Below are 14895 nucleotides of genomic sequence, written 5' to 3'. Positions count from 1 at the left end.
TATCTTTGAAGAAATATAATTATATCTCTACAGTCCCTTTAGGACTGATCTTCAAATCTGGATTCTGAGGAATAATACTCAGAAGTAAGTTGGTCACATCACTTAAAATTGCCATTTATCCATATCCACATCAAACACAAACACTGTTCTGCAAACCCTCCTGGCCAGTCACGGGTAGTAACTACAGCTGAGAAGATGTCAAGTGTGAATGATTGAAAACAACCATTTTAAGCTCCTGTGGCACATTTTTTGCTCCTGCCTAAGAGAAGTTGCAGCTGGGAGGGAAGGCAGACCAAGGTTACTTTCACTCACCTGCAGCGTTCCCTTGCAAGCTAGCAAGAAGGGCAGAAGGCAAGCTTTTCCTGCTAGGAAAATCAGAAGTTTCCTGGTTTTTTGCAGTGTGGGTTTAGACTCCTGGTCAGAGTCATATTATATATGGAAGTAAACCTATCTTTAACAGGAAATCTGGAAAGCAGGTTTCCATGTGCTGGATGTTTGCTGTTACACTTTAGGGACACAACATGAAATGGCTCATCTATTGCATTCCTCTGCTAATAGAGTTTTCACATTTGGGCAGATCATCCTCATGTGCTGGCTACTCTGCTGCCCTGTGTCAGAGCAATTTTAAAATATGTCAGACTCAACAGAAACACACACAAACCAACCCATCTGGCCCCTCCAACCATCAAGCATTTACACACCTCCTTGTGGTGCCCTTAAGGTTCCTGTGCCCACATCCTGTTTGGAAGATTTACTGGCCTAATCTGAGGTTCATTTTCAGGCAGATCAGGTCCCTGGAGCAAGAGTGCTGACTAGTTAAGTAATTTTAAGGAGAGCCTGACTCTTCATTTCCTCAAAAGTGCAGGAAGACACCCACACTACTGCCAAACAGAGCATGGGACTCTACAAACATGGTTTAGAGAAATATCACTTCAAGCTTTAATTATAGGGTAACACCTACTGTATTTAATATTGTACAATCCCTTATTGCAGACTGGAAGGGAAAACAAATGTGTGTACAGCTGCACTCCAGCACCCTAAAGCAGCTGGCAATCAAGGCAATCAATGCTCGTGCCAAGGATGGCAGGACAAGTTTGACACACATTGGTGGCACCTGCATCACCACCCAGCTCTCCACCTCAAGAGATGCCTGTTCCCACCTGCATTCCATGTGCCAGCAGTCCTGGGGGGGCAGCTCAGCTTCAGAGGCACCAAAGTCAAGGGTCATCATCAGACAGCACGAGCTCTGCCAGCCCTGCTCCAGCACCAGCTGCCTGGTGTGCACAAGGGTGGAACACCTGCTGCAGCTCTGCTGTGGAATGGATACTAAAAACCATTTTCCTCTATCCAGCATCCATTCCCAGAAAACCTCCACTGAAGAGCTGAAAACCTCTAAGTTCACTCCAGAAGTCAGGACTCCCACAAAACTGCTGCCAGTTGACAAAGTCTACCCCTCATTTTTCTGGAGCATTACACTGAAACACAAGAAGTCAAATCTAAAACCCACATGTGGTTCCTGGAACATAGCTTCACCACCACTATCAAGTGTTAAATGTAGGATTTTAACTGAAATTTGCAAATATCTGTAAAACATACTAGATAATTTTCTAGTCTGGAGAGCCCTGAAACTCTTCATAGCTTTAAGAAAGGATATCCCCAGATCCACAAAAGATACAAGCAGCTTTCCAGTACTGACCCACAGCACTTTGAGCCACAGAGGAATGAAATTTAGTTCTAAATGTATGTGCCCAAGCAAATCCCCTTCAGCACAATACTGGGAAATTTTAATTCCTATGACTAAAATTCAAACTCCAGGCATCCAGCTTTAGGCCAAAGCAGAATTTTAAAAACATTGGCTTCACTATTCATTTTCCATTAGAGATTTCACTTTCCCCCCAGTATAGTTTAGGCTTTGCAACTGCTGGGGATTTTTTGTCATTTTTCGGAAGTTTCTCAGAAAGGATTTTATCCTGTCTGAAACCTGACATGCCTGAAGTACACATCTGTTCCAGCTGCAGCCTTGCAGATAGAAGCTAGGAAAGTGACCAAAAGAGAATGAAGAGTAAAAAGAAGCAGCAGGCAGGAGAGTAAGATATAACCTGTCTCAGCAGCACAGCAGCCTGCACTGGACAGTTGTGCCAACCCACTGGAGCCAGAGCAGCCAGGCTATGGAAAACCACCCAAGAGATCTCCTGGCAGCTCCAGTTCAGCATTCCACCTGGCTAACCCACACACCAGGGATGCTGGGAGGTCTCTTGGATTAGCTAATGCCCAATATTTCAGATGACAGTACACTGCTACACTGAGTAAACAAAGACTGAGCTGAATGTTATCTCTTCCTATTTAGGCTCAGCTCCCTCTGTGTCCAGTACTTTTGTGAAACTAAGGAAAGAGAAAAACGGCACTCAAAGCACTTAAAGGTAAAAAACAAAACAAAAACAAGAAAACAATGGTCTCCTAAAATGTCTTCCTATAGAAAAAATATTGTTATCTGATAAAGTACTACAAGAGATCTGCAAATGACACTTATGTAGCCTTCATTATGGCAAATAATCAGCTACAGCTTGGACATCACTAAATAGCACCCTGGCAACTACACACTACCCACTAGAGTTTGATACAATCCTGGTCCTTTCCCAGGATTGGGAAAGCAGCTCATTTCAATCAGCAGCTGAAGGAGAAAAGCTCCACTGCAATTACCCATTTCAATTTCAAATTAGATCCCTATTGCATGAAGATAAAACAACTTTAAAATACCAGGAGACCAAATTCATTATGAAATGCAACAGCCACATGGAGAGGTGACTGAAACTACTATTAAATGTTTCTCCACCAATTGGGAAAAGATGAAGACATACTCCCCCCAAACACAGGCATGTTAGAAAACTTAATGCCTTCAAATGACACATCCACCGCCTTTCTGTTACATAGAGCAAAATGAAGTCTAGGGTCAGATTGAGACTTCTAAACTGAACTTTATTGCTCCTACAGAGCAGAAACCCAACTAGAAATGTGTGAGAAAAAAGCACAGAAACCACCACATCAGAAGCAACAAACTGGGTAAGAACAGAATTCATTTAGGAAGTATCAAGCAAGTTTAAACAAAAAAAGGAAGTATAGAAAAGGAACCTGGTTACCCAACAGAGAAGTTTCAAGGGGCAAGGTAATTGCAGATTATCCACCTAAGTGTCTTTCACAGTTAAAAATGCTAGTTTATCCCAGTTACTCTGATGAAGCTATCACACTGCAACCCCCTAGCTGCCTGATGTAGATGGAGTTCACAGTTCTAGCTGTGCTTATTTCCACAAAAAAAGAGAGAATCTCTTACCCCATCCTCCTCCTCAAATGTCCACGTCCTATTTATTAAATTCATAGTTACCTTCAGTCATACAAAAGGGTAATGACTGTCTCTCTACAGGTAACTCTCAGAAGCTACAGCATGGAAAATAAAACCTTAACCAGCATCAGATGGAAGCAAATTAGATTTCTCTGAAGCAGCAAAGGGATAGAACAGAATACCAACAAAAGAAATGCTTGCATAGCCATTTATAGCTGTTTCCATAGCAGTATAGAGTACTTCAATTGCTCCAAGTGCCAAGGATGACAGCATAACAAAAGATATATGACAGGCTGCAACACTTTTTCAAACCAAGGCACAATATTCTGGGTTGGATACCAAGAAAGAGAGGAATATACATGAGCCATAGTAAAACCCATAGAAGTTTGGTTAGTGATCCCTTTGCTAGCCCACAGAAACTTGGTGACCCAAAGTTTCCCTTTCTCTGGTGCCTTGTGGCCTCAGCCACCCTGGCCATCCTCCCCCTTCACTCACCTGAACCATCAGTGCAGGGGGTTGTGCACAGTTACCCACACAGGGCTGCCCACGCTGGCTTCACTCCCACCATTTGAAATTTGGTTTATGCTTACAAATCCCCTCTGCTGTATCCCTCCAGTGCTACCATAAGTATTTTAATTTATTTAAATTTGGCCAAGCCACAGGTAATATGCAGACCTGACATGCAGGATTCATGTCACATTTCTGGTTCTGTACTGATGACTAAAAGCAATTTCTCATTCTCATTTCATGAGGTGTTTCAGCCCAGTATTAGAAAAGAGCCTTTACTTTATGGAGAAAGCAAGTTATTCAGCTGTTAATAGTCTGAACCTATAGTTCACCCAAGTTCCTGCTGCTTGTGGTTGCTTTTGTTCTTGTTTCCAGAAACAAGTCCTTATTTTTATGCTGTCTCTGGCTCAGCTAAGTCTTCTGGAAGACACTAGAAATTAAATTTAATACACTAGCTGCTAATAGCTGTGAATATCTTAAACAACTAGGAAAGGTTCTTTGTTTAACCAAAAAATGTGTATCTTATTGCAAACCCCCTCATTAATAGCTCAATTATAAGACTAATTTTATAAGCATAAAAACTATAATTTAAAAAGCACTTTAAGAAGGCTAATTTTAACTTTATCCCTAAACATAAAAACTTATCATAGAAAAAGTCACTCATTGCTGCAGCACTACACATTTGCTGCATTAGCTATGCTGAAGTAGACAGGGAAAGACAGCCCTTGAAAATAATCCCATATCCAGTCACTATAAACTGTTCTTAGCATCAACCTCTGCTGAAGTCTCACAAGCAAAAGAACATTGATTTAGTAAAACCAGGACAGTACTGGAAAGTGTGTACTACTAAAATGTGATATCACACACCCTGTGCCCTTCCACTGATTTTGTAGGGGCAGAGGAAAGGACAAGCAAACAGATAAAAGTTGTTGATCCAGTCAATGCACTACAGCCTGAGAAAGAAGAAAGGGTTATAGCACAGGCATCGCCACCTTGATAACCTTCCTGCCAGACCCAGCCAGACTGTGGAATAAGCCAAGCAATAAGCCTGCTTACATTTATTGTTTGGATTCAGTGTACTGAGTCAAGCTCTGGAAGGCCTCATCAAAGAGACAACTACCTGCCAGATCACCTGTGGTGGGCTGTGGAAAGACAAATGAAAGTCTCTACATAGCAGTTCCTCACAAAGAAACAAATGCACATTTATTAAAAAGGAACTGCAAACAACCAGGACATCACCCTTTTCAGCCAGATGAGATATACCATGAATTTTCTCAGTTGCAAGTCAGACAGTAATACTACTGCAGAGCCTCCCCATCAGTTTCCTGAAGTGAATGACTTTTACAAGTCTATTGGCAATCTACATGTTCTCCAGGTACCTTTTCTCCAGGTCGAATGCTGCCACATTTCAGGAGATTGATGTCAGCTTTGCAGTCATCCATGAAGCCACAGATCAAGCGGTAATCACTGAAGATAATGGCTGTCATTTTAGTGATGTACTGATGGCATTGGTACTCTGTGATGTTGCCTCTGTGATCCACCAAACATGACACCAAGAACCCTTTACCAACTGGTTCATCTGCACACTCCTTTATCTGTTAAAAAAAAAAAAAAAGGGAAAATTACAGTGGCTGCAGCTTATGAATTTAACCTTATAAGAAAATCCTCAAAGAAACTTCAATCTGTAGCCTCAAAATCTGCTAGCAGAGAAACCCTCTAGGCTTTAGTTTGATTTCCAGTAAGTCAGAATAATTGAAAATATTTCAGAAATGAGAAATCTCATGTGTGCCAGCATCCAAAAAAAGCAAACACAGCGACCTTGAGGATTATAAATTCTATTGTTCAATAATCGTCTTTTATAATTACACTGAACCCCTGCAATCAAGTAGACTTGTAGGAAAAATGCTAGTTTGACAAACCTTTATTTAGAAAACTGAGAATATTACAACATCTCTAAATCATACTTAGACCCCCATTAGCCACCTGACCTCATACAATATAAGATTTTGGCCAGAAGTGAGACTGATTCAAAAGTCAACACTATTTATAGAGCTGTTTATAACTTGCTAGGAGATGAAAAATACTATAAAGGAAAATTCTCATCAAATTCTTTTCTATGAGGCTCTTGCATGAACTGATTGTTGGTACTAAAACCATTTTACTCAGTGGTCTAAAAAAAGTAAAAATCACAGCTAACCAAATCTGAAAGCTGTGCAGGGATTGGAAAAGGAGCATACAAGAGCAGACAGGTCCCCAATAAAAATCACAGCCTGCACTGCTCAGGGAAGCAGACAGGCCAGACCCACCAGTTCTGAAGTAAAAGATGCAGGCAGCTTTGACAGTGTCTTTCCAAAAGAAGGGGAAAACATGGTTGCTGATCAGTTAGGGATGGTCCCTGGAGAAATCACTCATAGGAGCAGTGCAATGCCTCGCTCCAAGGAGCACTGAGACTTTTTAACCCTTGCAAGCCCAAGTTGAAATACTTGCACAGTTCTGGTGGCACCTGCTCAGGAGTGTGCTGAAAACTGCAGTCATAATGCTGCAGGAAGAACCCCTGGCAGGCAGACACTGAAGTTTAGTGCTGACAGGTTTGCAAGGAATAGATACATGGGCTGACTTGATTGCATCAAAGATTTGTCCCTGTAAAAATACTGAAGGGCTCATCAATCTCAAGGAAGATCTATGGCAATCAATAATTCTGGCAGTTTCAGATAACAAGCAAGGGCAGTGCTAAGGGAACAGGCAGGAAACCATTTTCTCAGTTCTCAAATACCAAGTTGGAATATTTATATTGGAAATTTTAAAAAATGGAGAGCTGTCTCTAGGAAGATATATTCTAATTCAAACAAGAATAACTCAAGGCACCCTGTGACAGACTCACACAGGTTAGACTAGATGAATAAAACAGATCTCTGCCTCAGCTTATGAGGCCATTACTTTGTGTGACAAAACATTCAACATTTTAAACATCATTATTTGAAGGCAGATGTGGGCTGGTGAAACAGTTTATATTTAATCTAAATAGCTACTACAAAAACAGTTACTAAAGTCAATGTAATTGTAACAGATAAGGTGTAAAATACATTTTAAAGTGAAAACACATAGGATCCTTGCAGGGTGAACTGGACAGAGTTGAGCAAGTGCTCTCTGAGAAAGCAGCATCTTTGGTTTGGCCCTACTTCAGCTCAACTACCATGAGCCAAACCAGCCCACAACAGCAACATGCTGTTTTTGGAAGAGCCTGGCTTTGGAAACAGCCCCAGAGCTCCATGGCCTGAGTCACTGAACTGCAGAAGGGACCAAGTGAACATGTCATTGCCAGGCCACTTCTGAAGCAATCACTGTTATCTGGTAGCCAACTATAATTCTAGGTTAAAGCTCTTGCCAAAACTTATAAAAGCCACAACAGCTGAGAAGAAAATAAATTGGAATTTTAAACTGTATTTAGCTGATAAAATTAAAGGTGCACTTTCCAGAACATGCCCATACCCAGTTGGGTCAGCCACCATTTCCCAAATGACTTTTTCTAGGAATTGCTTTTCTAGTTGTATTTTGTTCTTAGTGCAAAGCAATACTTTAAAGAGAGCTGATTCACCTATACCTGTTAGTGGCAATTTAAGGAAAATATGAACAGGTTAATATTGTATGGGAGGAGTATATGCCCACTATATATATCTGTTTAAAAGAGTTTTGTAGAAGTACCTTTAAAAATATTAGAGTAATGGGTTATGTACCTGCCTCAGTATTAAACACCAGATCAAACTTGAGATTATTGTTCCTTATTTAACCTTTTTCTTTAACTAAAAAACCCTCACCAAATGGCAAAATTCTGAAATTATGTACACTCTTCCCACTGATTTTAAATGTAATATCCCAGATTTACAGGGCATCATTTGCAGCAATGCCAGACTGCCACTGTATAAAAATGGTAATTAAACAGACTATTAAAAGAGCATTTTCAAGAATGCCTTGGTTGTAAAAATTCTGCAGCACCATATGATAAAAACCAGAAAAACATGATCCTTTCTATGATCAAAAAAAAGTGGGATTCAACAGATTTGGCAGTGTTTGCTTTTGGGAGGTACCAAACTCCAACAACAACACAATCCTTTGATGCAAGCTGTCCTCCACTCTTTGATCTTCTAGCCTTCCTCTAAAGAGTTTTTTTTTGATCTCTCCTTACACTAACCAACTTACACTAGAGCAGACTAAATGTTTTTTTAAAAGGCAAGTTTATGGCTAGGTCATATTGTATCGGTGGATATACAAACCATGTTTTTGAGAGCATGGCTCAGTGAGTGAACTAAGTCAGCTGCAGCCTGTACAGCTGCAGAGAGCCTTCCTTTCACTGCTTCCCCGAAGTCCAGCTGAAAACCACCACAAACAGGGGAGGAGACCTCAGCTCAGCTGGCTCCTGCATAAACTCACAGCCTCAAGAGCTTGAGCACGAGCACAAGGAAAGAAATGATTGATCAAGTCATCTTTGAAGCTTTACCAAGGAGAATGGATGCTTGAGACACAGAGCACAGACTCCTAGCACAACCTAAGAAGTTGTTCCTAACATGGTCTCCTTGGAGTAACTATCCTTTAAAACTTGAAAAAACCCCTCAAGCTGATAATCATTTGATGTCTGTGTGCTTACCCCTTCTGCTAACAAGACACAGTCCACAACCAGCCTTATGTTAAACTTAGCAGAAGCCCTGCTCCAACACCACACTTATAAATGTCACACACATGATAAAGAGGGGATAAATCCAATTCACAACCAATTTCTGACAAAAGGTCTGGTAGGAGCTGGTGGGTTGTTCAGCATTTCTTTCTCCCTTCCCTTTGCCTGGCACCACTAAGGTGCCTGGCTTCTTCAGCAAGGAGACTGAATTAATTACAGGTACAAATCTGGTATATGATACTAGAGCTTTCCCAAATCATTATTTACCCATTAATTCACTATTAATTAGCAAATCAGCTATTAATGCACAAAGTAAACAGGAAAGTCTCAGTGCCACAAGAGCAGCCATGCCTTCCTCCTGGCTTACCTCAGCAATAGTGGACTTGCAGACTTCTCTGGCCACGGATTCAAACTTTGGATCTGTAGTCAGGTTCAGCTTGTAGTTCCACAAGAGCTATAGACAAAGCATTTGTAGAAAGGGAGTTGAAGAGGTTTCCGTGGAGAAATACAAATATTTTGCTTCAGAAAACAATGAAACATCATTTATACTCAATCTCTATCATCATCCTTCTACAGTGAAATGATCAATAATAAGTCTCCTTGACAACACTTTTGTCCCTTCATATCTGCAATAATTTTCTCATATTGAACAAATTCAGGCTGTCAGAAATCTCTGCAAGGTCATGAGCTGACTCATTAAAAGCAAAGATAGCAAATGAAGAATATTTCATAACTGAGAGGATAAAACAATGACAACTTGCTACCTGCTGCATGCTAGCAACACCTTTAGCCCACCACACCTTTGTGTGCCATGGTGTGTCTGCCTGATGCAAGTGAACTGGGCAAATTAAACCCTCAATATGAGCAGATGTCATGATGAAAAACCTTATAAAAACCAAGCAAAAAAAGGCAGGAGACAAAGCAGCTTGATCTTTCTGTGAGGGCTGCCACCAGACAACTTTTTGAATGCAGATATATTTCAAATCTACAGGAGGGCCACTCTTGCTAAGCAAGATAATACATTAGAACTTAGACTGCAAAAATGCCTCTGAAAGGACAACAGTTCTTCCAGGAGCCAGCAATGAGCTCATAAAGGTGCCTCAATGCACAGGATCATTGTGCAAGAATCACTCTTGGGCCAGTCACACCCCATACATACATACACACATCCCAGATGTCGTCCTGAGGCACCATAAAGTAAAAATACAAAGTAGGGTCGTGAAACCTCAACAAATCAACAGCTGAAGTGTTGCCTGATTGCTCTGTTAGCTCATCTGTTTTTCCAGGAAGTTAAGCTGCATTTAAACATTTTTCATTAACTTAAAGATTAAGAAGTTGTAAAAATTCATTTAAAAAGCTCTGCCTTGGTGATAAATTAATATCAAAAAGACAAAATTTGGTCAAACTTTTACTTTGACATTTCAATTGTACACAAAACACTGGGAAAACAATCACATGCTCTACATGAGTTTCACACCCACTCCAGGAGGGTGGAAACACAGAGAGAGAACCAAAATCAGAATCAGCATAACTGCACCACCTTCCACACCTCTTATGGTTTTGGAGCTGTGAAAAGCTAAAAAAGGAAGTGATGGTAAACTAGGGTGTTACAGATGGAGTAAATTGTAAACATGAGGTTTAGTAGGTAAAAGTGAATGAATGGGGAACCTGTCCTTGCAAAGAGCACTGTAGGTCTCTCCCAGACAGAAATGGAAGTACAAGATAGAGGACACAAGATGAGAATACATCTCTGCATTTGCAATCTCACACTTTGGAGAGTCTCAAAATGTGATGCTCTCCAAATGAACCTTCCCACAAACAGAAAGAAGGTTAAACTTGCAGCTTGAAACTCCTGATTTTAGCACTAGGCAGTATTTTCCAGGGGATGATCAGCAATTGTACTGCAGACAGAGGCAAAGAAAACATTTGGACAAGAGACAATCTCTCTGTGGTCTAGTTTTTAATCACTATCCTTCAATTTGTGCCTGGGAAAATGAGACTTAGCCCACAGTTCCTATTTGTGAATGGCTTCCATAATCCACATCCACCCAATATTTGAAGCAGAGATGCCATCACTTAATCCAGCAGAAGAAAGATCCAACTTTGACTTCTAAAATTCTCCATTTCTTCTTCATTCAGGTAATTTTTGCTGGCACATTTAAATGTCAGGCAGATACATTTTAATAACTGGAGTTTTCTCTTTTTCAGAAAGACTTAAACAGAAACATGTTGTGCCCTTCATCTGATCCAACCCTGCACAACAGAGAATTACAGCTGCCAATGAAGTCAGGCAGTGCTAAAGGTTAATTTATAAACACAGTTGGAAATTACTGGTTGTACAGCATGACTGGGCTTCATCTCTGGAATATATCTTCCAATAATAAAACAAAATACAGCTTCTCAAGCATCCAAAATCAAGACTGTCACTGAGGCATGCACTTGTCTGTCTGTGTTCAGGGCTAACCAAGCAATTAGGGATCTTGATATGGTGTACGCTGACAGAATAGAAACGAGAAAAACCAAAAGAAACCTAACACCAACCTCAGCAATGAATTTTATGCTTTTTTTGAGAGTCTTGGGATTTGAAGAGTCAGCTTGACAGCCCAAAAACTGGCTAATAGTTTGCTCACTGTTAAACACAGTGCTGAGAGGAAATCTGTTCTAAAACCAGCCAAGTGTCTCAAACTGCCTCTAAATATCACACCCCCACAGCATTTTCCAAACGAGTCTAAGAATTTAGCAGCTGTGAAAGTAATACAGAAGGTGTCAACAGCTGAAATTAAGAGTTTAAATTCAGTACTGCTCACATCTTTGCCAAAAGGAACACATCACACTGCTCCCAGTAACTCACGGGAACCACCCCCCATTTATAAAACAGGAAAGACGTCTGCTATGCTCCCCTGATACAGAAGTACAGTTTGTAAAGTTCTTTAAAATGTTCCACTCTGAAGTCTCCATTAAGACCAATGTTGTTATACTGGGTTAAAGAAGTGACCTTGTGTTCTTCCTCCAAAGGCCAGTACAGAAACCCAGATGTGTCTGATTAATAGCCTTTGCAAAGTACCAAAATATGCAAAATACCTCAGGTTCACAAGAGACAGGAGGTGCAAATGCCATAGCTAGAGAGTGAATAAACAAAGCAATACTTACATGATTGCAGTCTGAAGAGATTTCATTATCTGGCTGAAAGGAGAAAGAAAAGGAGTGTCAGTTTACTACCAATGTGATGCATTTAACAGAGAAGAGTCTAAACTTTTGAAACTAAAATACTGTCAACTCTTCTCCACTGTAATAAACAACTTGACACAATTGACAGGAAATTTTAAAATCTGAATCACAAGAGTGATGATATCTAATTACCAAAAAACGAACAAGTACCTTCAACACTATGGTGAATCAACAGAACAAAAGCACAAGAGTAGCAGCATTTATGTAGACACTACAAAAACATAATGAATGCACTGGCATCTGCCACAATTGCCCAGACTAAGAAGGCAAAAAAGTACCTGAGGGAAAACAAAGAAGTATGAGCAGGATTTTAAAGAAAAATTCGTTTGGTGCATACAACTGAAGGAAAATGGCAGGACTCACTCCCCTCCCCCAGACTGAAAGGTTCACATTCCCCATTTGAGAAGTAACATCTTTTCTTTCACTTGTACATAAAAGGGCTGGTTGAAAGCAGCCCCAAGATTTATACTTTCAACTGTGAGAACTGGTGACATCCAATATTCATACATCATTTCAAAATATTCACTGTATTCTCCTGGGGAGTTCCTGGGAAAGAACTCTGAGTGCAAACCATCCCATTCTCCTTTCAGCCTGAGTAGCTCTCACAATGAAGAGTTCCTTGAAAAAAGTTAATCACACAAACTCCTATCTCCTCTCCACAGCAAAGAGCACAAAGGCAGGACAAAATCACCTGGCTGTCATACCCACAGCAAAGTCAACCCCGACTCACAAAGTCTCTGCTTCTACTGATACTTAAGATGCCAGACACGCTTTAAGAGCCACAAGACACAAAACCACTCTAAGCTTAAACACATCATTGACACTACAATGTTAGACCTCAGGGATCTGACATCAGAGAACCAGCATTTCAGCAGTTTTGAAGCAAGCAAAGCTTTTCAGTGCAACATTTGCTGCTGCACAATCTGCTACACCAACACATTGGTGCTTTGGGGAACATGAACACAAATTTATGAGGAAAAAAAGCAAGCCTGGAAAACGTTTTCAAGCTCTTGATTACAGCCATTATTAACTAAAGGACTTTGATTTTTCATAGCAGTAAGTGGCAGAAATCACCTCTCCACTTTGAACATAAAAAATGGTACCTGAAGGATTACAGCAATTAATTGCAGTTTGGTCAGACTGACATGATCTAAAACTGTATCTCCCAAAGTAATTATAAGTTTGAAAATTTGGATATCAACTTTTTTTAAAAGACTAGCAGATGTCTGCTAGTTATCCTCAGACTGCAGAACTGATTCTTTCAACTGAAAACTAAGATGCCACCCAAATTGCTTTATTTTACAGCAGCCTCTAAGACCAACACTATTGTGACTTACAAAGTGTACTTTCCTTAATTTTCTGCCCTCATCCCACATCCTCCAGCAACAGATGAAGGTTTTAGACTACAAAAAGCTGGGAGGCAGAGTGCCCCCCACTGAAACTGCTGTCTCAGTCTTTTAGTCAAGGATAGTTTCCTTACAAAAATATCTAGGCTAGCACTGGAGCTCAGCTATAGAGGACAGGACTTCCTAACACATTTGCAGGCAGGAGAATTTGTAAGGGTCAGAGAGCACTCCCACAAAACTCTTCAGGGTCACTTCAATTATTTTTGCACCCTCCAAGCTGGTAACCTTAGCTTCAGATCCACCAAAGATTAAAGCTCAGGTTTTTTTTCTGGAAGGATGAGCCCAAAAATATACCTGTTCTCACTGACTTGAGAAGCCTACACAAGCTTTTCTTGAAATACACAACAATAAAATGTTACACATTGAAATACCAGATTTTCCTGTGCTCTGTAGCAAAACTCAGCTCTGTGAGACAAAATCTAGCCTTATTCTTCTGAGAAGAGTAATGGAACTTAACTGAGACCTTCACTAAGCTTTAGTACTGCATTCATTCACAGCTCAGTACCTAAATATGCAAAGCGTATTATCTAGCCAATAATCCTTTCAGTGTGGAACAAGGTGGCCCCCTGCTAGCCAAGAGCTGTGATCCTCCTTCTTACCACTGGAATGTTGGAGAGGTGGGTCCATGCAATGCTGACCTGCTTCTCCCTATTTCAGTGAAGCAGCATGAGAAAAACAATCCTTCCAGTTTCTTTCTGATAAACTGAAGGGCAGAGTTTGAAGAAGGGGAAGAAAAATATCCCCAGTGCAACCCACACACGTTCTGCCTGCGGCCCTCTCTGCACTACATCCACCCAAGAAACCTTCCAAGGGAGCAGTTTCAGAACTATATGCAGTAAGAGTCAGTAAAAAAAAAGCAAGTTTCAAATTACCACTAAGGGAAGTTGAAGAGCAAGAAAAGCTGCATTGTGTCAGTCCCACATGGTGAGCTTGTGGAACACTGATGCTCAGAAGACCCCCAGGGCAAGGGGAAGGAAGAGAGCAGCCTAAACCAGCACCACATGCTAGTCAAGGCATTTTAGGAGAGAAAGCTGACGGCAAGGACATTCCACTGATTAGCAAGAGAGGGCTCCTCATACATCTCCAAAGTGAAGGATTAAAAACAGCCTTTACAGAAAATGTGTGTGCCTCTGGGCTCACAGGAGCCTTTGCTGTTTAGCAGCTTCAGTGGGAATATATTGCCTCCCTTTACAGTTCTCTAAGAAGTCCTCCAAGCTCCTTCACGCACTAACACTCACATTCCAGAGCACAAACACCACTTCCTACCTCCCTGGGAAAGCAGAGATTAGAACAAGTACCACATATAAGAAAGCCTGAACAGAAAAAGCATTTTCTTCCATACAACCACAAACAACAGCCACAAATCACATTGCATTAGTGTTATGAACTCCACAGAAAAATTCAAAGGCACTGTTGTGTTTAAAAGTGCCTTTTCCCATCCACCAGATCTGAACTCACTGAAGAAAACCATGACAGTCATCCATCCCTCTCTAAACTCTTTGCTTTGGCAGCAGTATAAAATAGGTCAGAACTATACAGCAAGGTGAGCAGCCCAGCACCACTACCCAGGCCCAAAGGGCCATGAGGTGTTGGTGCTTCAGCAGCAGAAATGGACCATCATCATGCTGGGAGGAACTGGAAATGGTGACTGAAGCAGGGCCATGCATCACCACCCAGTGCTCAGCACACTGCCTGGGGTGCAGTTACAGCCACTGCCTCAGGGACAGTCAGAGCCCCTTCCAGCTGGG

At 41.0% G+C, this 14895-nt stretch overlaps 1 protein-coding gene across 1 annotated transcript in view; it reads right to left on the bottom strand.

Moving 5' to 3' along the window:
* GLG1 (golgi glycoprotein 1) overlaps positions 1–14895 on the bottom strand; it is an 82217-nt gene that overhangs the window by 32704 nt on the left and 34618 nt on the right. The window contains exons 2-4 of the mRNA XM_058033998.1: positions 11664–11696; positions 8881–8967; positions 5224–5439 (exon numbers count right to left, since the gene is read on the bottom strand). Of these exons, the coding sequence (XP_057889981.1) occupies positions 5224–5439; positions 8881–8967; positions 11664–11696 (336 nt within the window). The remainder of the gene's footprint in view (positions 1–5223; positions 5440–8880; positions 8968–11663; positions 11697–14895) is intronic.

The sequence above is a fragment of the Melospiza georgiana genome, chromosome 14, assembly GCF_028018845.1.
Source record: "Melospiza georgiana isolate bMelGeo1 chromosome 14, bMelGeo1.pri, whole genome shotgun sequence".
NCBI lineage: Eukaryota > Metazoa > Chordata > Aves > Passeriformes > Passerellidae > Melospiza > Melospiza georgiana.
The sequence above is the reverse complement of the archived record's forward strand: the minus strand, read 5'-3'. Positions and strand labels throughout refer to the sequence as shown.